General features: G+C 29.1%; 2 protein-coding genes across 6 annotated transcripts in view; both read right to left on the bottom strand.

Moving 5' to 3' along the window:
- The window catches only part of LOC106463184 (histone acetyltransferase KAT2B-like), a 41,547-nt gene extending 34,044 nt beyond the window's left edge, over positions 1 to 7,503 (bottom strand). For 4 of the 5 annotated variants that reach the window (XM_022390628.1, XM_022390625.1, XM_022390623.1 and 1 more), the window contains exons 1-2: positions 7,316 to 7,503; positions 3,313 to 3,443 (exon numbers count right to left, since the gene is read on the bottom strand). In XM_022390628.1, coding sequence (XP_022246336.1) covers positions 3,313 to 3,443; positions 7,316 to 7,404 — 220 coding nt within the window. In that variant the 5' untranslated portion in view covers positions 7,405 to 7,503. The remainder of the gene's footprint in view (positions 1 to 3,312; positions 3,444 to 7,315) is intronic. The other variant, XM_022390624.1, reaches the window with a different exon arrangement.
- The window catches only part of LOC111086705 (histone acetyltransferase KAT2B-like), a 16,540-nt gene continuing 15,349 nt past the window's right edge, over positions 7,422 to 8,612 (bottom strand). Inside the window, exon 6 of the mRNA XM_022390622.1 lies at positions 7,422 to 7,589. Coding sequence (XP_022246330.1) covers positions 7,422 to 7,589 — 168 coding nt within the window. The remainder of the gene's footprint in view (positions 7,590 to 8,612) is intronic.

Below are 8,612 nucleotides of genomic sequence, written 5' to 3'. Positions count from 1 at the left end.
GTTACTTTGTACAGACCAAAGGTCAGTTTTATGTTATTTGATACGGTAACATGAGTGCACGTGAGCCACGTCATTGTAACTTCTATATTGTTAGCCAGGAACAGGTGAAAGGTCAATATAATAAAAATAATAAATATATATATAAATGTATAACGTTATGAGATTTAAGCTATTTCATCTAAACATTTATGTTTTTGTGTTATAATTTGTGTTCATTCTAGAATGAAAGAGGCATAATTTATGTTTATTTCCTAATTTTTTATGGTGGTTGCAAGATCGATCAAATCTACCGCACCCGTACAGAGATTAATTACTGAAACTAACAGATATGAAGTTTTTCTTAAGAAATATTTGATAACTATTTAGACATTATAAAGATTTTGCATGTGAAATTGCAAAATTTTCTGATGCATAAAAGTAATTTTAATCTTAAAATGAAAATTACTTTGCATGTTGGATAGTCAAGATGTGAAAAGAAAAAAAAAGGCATGAAAGAAACATTGCTTTACATGCCTTATGACTTAATAAAAAATTAGATATTTTGTATATCAAAGCATTGTAAAGTTTATTGATAATCTGCCAAATTTCGTTAACATTCGCTTACTAAATTAAATGTTATAGAATGACAACTATAACAAGCACAAAATGGTTTTGACGTCACCACATTGACTGACCCCGTATTGAAAGAGATAAACAGTGCTATACCACTGTTTCCTAAAAAATTATTCTAACCATTTTTCCTTGAGAAGACTGATAAAGTCTAGTTTATTATATAATCAAAAGTTTTATTCTATCTACTGATTAAAAATGTAAATAATTATTTCTGAAAAATAAGACTTCATTTTTCCTTTTGATGTAAAATGTGAGTTTACACTTTAAAATACACCTTATCACAATTATAGCCCTACAACCTATTCAATTAAACCCTTATTAATTATCTATAATAAACTTTAGATCCACCAATTGATATGTTTGTAAACAAAGAATCAATGACTGACCATCTTTCTTTCATTTATGTTTTAGTTCATTTTATTGGAAAATCTATATTATTCAAAATCTATGAAAAGAACTTTTCTAAAGCAGTAGATGGTCATTGTGCTAGCCATTTTCCATATTCCACACAGAAAAACTCATTCATTTATAGATGATTAAGAGATCAGATCAGACTGGAAGGTCCGAGAGATTTGTTACGACCTGTTAATTTCTTGAAAATTAGGTTAGGCTTTACTTTCTTGTAAATGTTTTTGTCCTGCAGTAAATACTGATTAAAAAACTTTCCGTCATCCAAGTAAATACTGTAACTTGTACCGTTCTCGGTAGTATTGGCCTGTACCATACTACAATTTATATAGCATAAAGGGACAAAGGTTTTCTAACAATTTCAGTAATGTTATGTAGTCTAGAAATTTATGCAAGTAACACTGACCACATTGCTTATACAATTGTGGAATGTACAATAGGATATAAAATACCTGAGACCCTTCCCTGGTACACAGTTTGGAAAGCACTGCCTTATACAGATAAAACTAGTGACAAAGTATCAAATGAATACACTGAAGACAGTATAATAAATTGCTACTTAAAAAAAACAACTTTAGCGTTCCATGATTTGGAAAGAAATAATTAATAAATGTGACTTAGAAACAAACATTATATCTCATTAAATGAAACAGCAAATTTACGAGCAAAGTGAGTTGGGGTATTTAAAAAGCCATAGCAGGAATTTACAAGCATTTAGTTCACTTTCCCACCTAAAATTGGAAACTTAGTACTTCCATTTCTTTTGTATAGTATGGCCTATTAACATTTTTGATACCATTGTTTTATACTGATTTCATCTTTTATCTTTGGCCACAAAATAGCTACACATAAATATATATTTTTATTATCTGAAATGAAACATAGTAGCAATGAAATAGTTAATTCTTCTCTATATAATACGTTTGAGGATGGAAGTATTTTTAGGAACACCATTATACTTTCTTTCTAGCAATTCAACAAATATCATTTTTCCTGAAACATACAACTTCACAGTTATTGATTTCATTCACTGGATTTACTAATGAAACACATCCATGCCACTTAGTGAGCTATAAAGTAAGAAATTTAATTTTTAAAGTAACAAAAGTATCATACATTATCTTCCACCTAGTTACAATCTGTAAAATGAAATTTACAGTGTTAACAGTCCATCTTACATAGAGAGTTTAGATGTTTTTCATTTGTCAAAATATTATGATTTTTAAAACTTAGTATTTTTCAAAATGAAATAAAATATAAATTATTAGCAAATTAATTCTATTGTATTACAATCATAGAATGGTTTACAAATGATTTAATGAAAGTTCCTTCATGATTTTTATAAACTTTTAGATGCCCTTGGGGCATTTAAATTATGGTTATATGCATATAAGATCAACTTACTTTGAAACATTTAATGGTCTATCAATATTTATATATTTATATATACGGTATGTTATATATATGGCACTTAATACTGTTTGCAAAACAACTTTAGTTAGAGTTGACTTTCACGTAATGATGTAGAGTTGACCCTTAAAGAACTATTGGTTACTGAGGGAATTTTGATAAGATACAATCATGATTTTTGATCATTTATCTCTGTATATGCAAAAGCCACTGTCTGTTTGTAACACTCGGTAATGCTGGATTTATTTTTATTCATTTAATTGATAAGTGATCATGTTTAGAACAAGCTCTTCCAATATGCAGAAAAACACAAATACCATGATATTATAAATTAATATTTGTTAACATTGGATTTCAAAGACTGGATGTCAAAGTGACTCAGTGGTTACAGTACTCTACTCTCTTGTGGAAGTCTTGCATGGAAATCCCAGTTGAGACAAAATTTAATGTTAAATGATTATATTTTATTTTTAAATGATCATATTTTCAGCAACCTCTTTCAATACCATTATATGTTTAATCAGGGATTTGAGATATTGGTTCAAATTAAAAGATGGCTTGTTTACAGCATCAAGCCACCTCAGCTTTCCATTTCAAATGAACACTTCTAATACCATCTATGAAATAAATACTAAACTAAAATTCTGAATAAAACTAAAAATACTTCAGAAAAAGTGCAAGAAAGAAAACGTTGCTTAACAAGAGAAATAATAAGTAGATGGTTGGCATGGCAAAAATCAAGAAAGCTTAGCAAAAAGATACAGATTCTGGCTCCCCAACATCTTCTCCATGCATTGAACGGGTAAATCAGCTAGTTTAAAATAATTATGACTAACAATGAACTCTCAAGAATAAATAGAATACAAGGCATATGGTTAATACCTGCAAAAATAAAATTCTTACTTCGATCTCCACTGACATTTGGTGAACTGTGAGAGCCAACTTGGCGGAACTCAGGATCCCATATCGGAGAGTTAGCTCCATAAACTTCTTCCTCCAACATTGAAAGAAACCTGTTGTAAAATAATTAATTTAACAGTGAGTCATAGTTGAATAATGGCTTTTAAGTAACCTTCGTATTTACAGGAAGTCCTGTAGTAATTAAAAGTACATATCACTTTGACATACTTTACTCAATAAGTAAAAAAAATTAGATAAGCAGAAGCATATTTCAGTGTGAAATGATTAAAGTCCTGATCAACACCACCATGACACTTGAGTTATAGTCTCACCCTTTCCTCAAAATCTAGTACCAATTCAAACATTCCACTTAAATGTGAAAATAAAAAATTTCGAAATGTCATTGTTATAGGTGTAATGTCCAAGTTGGTGTACAAGTGCAATTTAGGTTTGCAATGCTTCAATAGTGACAAAGAATTGCAAACTATTATACCTACTTATATAAAATTTGGTTAAAAATCTCTAAACATTTGTGAACTAACATAAGAAAGATGTGCATTGTGTCACACATAACCCACACTTTCTTGAATCTAAAGTTCAATGAATGCTACTTTGTGTTAAAAGTAATTTTTCCTATTATTTTAAATTATATCCTGCCAAATCTAAGCTCTGTGTAGCAAAAAATTTTATAAAGATATAAAAATGTTTTACTGTTCCACATTTTCTGTTTACACTTGATTTACAGTTATATACAAATCACTATCATACTGAGATATAAAATGTTGAAAATATTTTAAATAATATCACAATTTCACTAAATACTGTTGCTTGAAAAGCTTCATTTTATAAGGATAGATGTATACTTTCAACTAATTTAATCTAAGTAAATAATGATTTTATGTTATTTTGCTCATTTTGAAAGTCGTGTAGTTACCAAAAAAATATACCACTGTTACATGGTTGCAGTGCAATATGCACCAATCAATCACTCAAGTTCATGGTTGTTGATTTTTCTGTCAATATAAAGACAGTAGGTTAACAGAATTTACTTGAATAATTATGAAGTAACAGTGATGCTTCAAAATAACAAAATGAATTTACTATGGCTAATATAAAATGCAAACAATTGCTTTTGAATATATTACATAAGGGAACCTCAGTATTTTTCTGAACTTCTGAAAAACACTAAACAATAAATCAAAACATTTCATTTTTTCAGTTGGTAACAGAGAAAGAAAATAGATTGTATGTTAGCTTTTAAATCATGTAAACACAAGTCATGTATATTACAAGTAAAGGGGACACTCTTCATAAATATTTATGTTAGGCTTGTGAATTTTTAAAAGTAGTAATGCTCTCTTAATTTTTATATTGTGTATTTCTTTTCCTTTATGCAATATCTTTATGTTTTCCTGACTTATTTTATGGTTAAGTTTTTTTTTATGTTCTTATTTACATATGATGGTCCTTTAAAGTACTTGTTTAATCTTGTTCTTTAAAGTTCTACTAGTTTCTTCAATATATATATATTAATAATTTTCACACCTAACCCTATGTACACATATGGGGTCAAAGTAGACATGCCATGACCTTTTACAGAGCATCATTTAACATTGAAATACTGCATTTGATGACAGAATTATCAACTATTCATTTTACCCTAAATTTAGATGTGAGTAAATACAACAAACAATACAAAAGAATACTGAAAAACTGCAGGTATGCATTTTGAGGGTTCTAGAGGTTATGCAAATGAAATACGCAAAATTTTACAGTGAATAAAAATATTTTTATTCTTCACATGACCATCACCTTGCACTTTGACTGAGAGTCTGAGTCAGACTTATGCTGTCAATTCACAGATGTATCTTGAATACATGTAGTTTGTAACGCATCTGATTTTCTTTGTAAAGCAGACTTGTACATTTTACTAAAAGTTTGCCACATTCTGCATGTATACATGAATTCATATCAGAATTATAATCAACATACCTTCTGCACTGATCCTGTGCATGTGCAGTTAATTTGAGAGATATATCCATATGTATATTCCTCATTATGCTTGTTTAGTAAATGGATTTCATAAACAAATAAAAACCAATAGTGAAAAATTTCTACAAAGTTACCAAATCATAAAGAAACTAGTTATGAAGTTCAGATGTAATACAGTCAATGTTTGAAGTTATCAAAAATATATGCCTTTCACCATTAAACTGTCCAAGTAAATTTTATTTCACAGCATAAATTTATTGTACTGAGTTCATTGCATGGTATTTCACATAGTGCAGATAAAATATTGAGATATTACAATAACTCTAAATATAAAGTTGATAGGAAAATTCTGACTACATTTTTGAAATCAGCACCATCAAATTACCTCAAATCACTCGAGTTCTCCAGTAGCAAATTTTTTGTTGTCCAGTGTAACTGATCATTGAATGTACCCAATTAATCAGCCCAATGATTAATCTATTAGCATATTCCAATAACTGCCCACCCTTAATGAAGACTAAACAACTGAATCTATTTACAAAATTAATTGTGAAAACTGTGAATCTGCCATGAGGAGGAGCAACCATCTAACCTCTTATGAGGTAAGTGGGGTAGTTGGACCCCCCACCACTAATTTCATACTGATAGAATTCTTGAAAACAGTATGTCTTTCTTTTTCAGTATTGGTACCTTTATGTATTCTTATTGCAATTTTAATATTTATTATGTTAAGGAAAAAAATAGAAGCACAATTTCCTACCCTTTGTTACAAATGAGCTTTTACTTCACCTGTGCAACAGACAAGTAATCCAGCTAGTACTATATATATTGGTGAAAGTAATAGAAATTTATAACAAAGATTTAATAAACACTTAAAAGGACCATTGTATGTAACTGAGCTCATAAAAAATTAAACACAAAATTAAAGATATAAACAAAGATATATAGGTAAAAAAACACGAAATACACAAAATAAAAATTATGAAAGTATTATTAACGAAAATTCACAAACCGAACATAAATATTTATAGAGGATGTTCCCTTTTCATTTATTGGATTCCCTCTATCACACATTCGTTAACACACTTAAAAACCAACAACATTCTAATTCTATTCTCTCTGTTTTACCAACTGAGGGAGCTTTTTTGAAGAAGCGAACAGTTGTTTAAGCTGTGAAAACTTCTCTCAAACTTTTCAGAAGTTTAAACAACTGTTTTTGCTAAATGTTCAACTTGCACTCACATTATTTCTAAAACAATCTCTATAGCCAACTTTTAACCTTAATTCAAACACTATTTCCAATTGTAAATAAACATGTGCACGTATTGCAATGACAGCTAAATACCAACAAGTTGTAATAAGACTGCAAGATAATATAGTAGATAATGCAAAAATTAAAAACACTCGATTTAGGTTTTAGAATGTTCTCCTGATTGGATGTAATATGATATCAAATTAAAATATGTTAATTTATGAGGTTATACTGTTATATTAAATGCATAAAAACAACGAGAAAAAATATATCCTATTTCTCAAAAGTGGTTTAAAAAAAACATATCTGGTATTTGAGAAAATAATTCCTAATTTGGGTTTCAACTATGAACTTTATGTTTTCAAATATTATGATCTTTGAAGATTGGGAAAAAAATTAAGCCCTAGGATTTGCTTACAAGATTAAAAAAAAAGGCATAAACATATTCTTATATTCATATGCATAAAAAGCAAGAAAAATGTATTGTTTATGTCATTTTCACAAATCATGTACAAAATTTAGTAGGAAGTTATAAAAATATTTTAAAAGATCCCATATAAAACTCACATTCATTGTAACCCAAACCTCAGAATATTATACGTGCCAAAAAGATTTTCACAATTTAATTTTATATGAAGTACAAACAGGTAAGCTTATTCTAATAATTCTAGCAATATTTTTGTTTGTGAAATAGTACAAGTGTTCAATTCTTTCTTCTGAAGTAACATAAGAGAAACATACCTTGGAAAATGAGTAAGAACTAGAGTACGTTTTTCAGGTGGCATCTTATCTTTTTCTGCTCGAAATTTGTCTAAAAGTTGTCTCCTCATAGTTTGGAATACAGACCTCAATAAAGTTCTCCCAAAAATAACTGTTGTGTCATAGTGAGGAAGACTATCACAAAATGCAGGGACATGGCAGTAGCAAAGCCATCTATAAAATGAAAAATGTCTTGAAAAATACCAGTATAGAAGCAAGTTTCAGACACACCCACAGCCACCACATTGTGATGCCTCTGAAAATTCAAAATTCAAATGTACAATTGAAGAGAAACGTATGAACAGAATGAATTTCTATATAATGATAAGATACTTAAACAAGCAAGGTTATAAGGATAAAATATAGTTCTCTGTTTTATCATTTCATTAGCCACCACAAAATGAGACATCAAGCTATCATTAATTTCGAAGAAATGTATACATTAGCTGCTACTTTCCATATCATTAACAAAAGCATTAATGGTACTCTTCTCACTGTGGCTTGAAAATAGCCAACTGGTTTTAATAACATCTAATTCTGTTAATCCTCCCTTCCTTGTTTCTGGAATCATCAGATAAATATAGCACCTTTGTGATCTAAAATGTATCATAATAAAACAATACTCATAGGACTACTTATTTCAACTTTAAGGAAATGATTCCAAGACCTTTAACAACAATAACACTAGCTTGCTGGTTCCCAAATACTTTTGAACGATGAGTAAAGTCAGTTCAAGTAAAAATAAATAATAATAATAATTAATTGGTGCTAAAATGAATAAACAATATTGTGATATTAATCCGTACCCTAATTCTGATTTGTAAATGACTCATAAGAAATTGATAATAATTATACTTCACCGACGTATTCTAGTTCACATCATAACAATTGTTGTTTGTGCAATTTGATAACATAAATAGCATGACAACAAGTATTATGTCTGTCATATCCTAGCCTATCTGATGAGCCCTTGTATTAAGTGGAAGGGCTCTTTGGCTTTGGATATCGCATATATACTGTAGCTGACATATTATCATACATTCTTATTTACTTTCACTATCAAGTTCCTTGAAATACTGATCATCATCATCTATTATAAAGTAGAAATTAAAAAAAGCATACTGGTAGTTTAAATTCGATGACGAGGATCCACTTTGAGACTCATAATGCTTGGAGATGCCTTGAAAGGGTAATGAAGAAACTCTTTAATATAAGTTTAACACAACAGCAAATGTACAACGTTTCAACAAGGTTTTGATGATGTCAAAACATTGTACAT

Source organism: Limulus polyphemus, unplaced genomic scaffold, assembly GCF_000517525.1.
Source record: "Limulus polyphemus unplaced genomic scaffold, Limulus_polyphemus-2.1.2 Scaffold1343, whole genome shotgun sequence".
Classification (NCBI taxonomy): Eukaryota; Metazoa; Arthropoda; class Merostomata; order Xiphosura; family Limulidae; genus Limulus; species Limulus polyphemus.
This window is presented reverse-complemented; position numbering and strand designations above follow the sequence as displayed.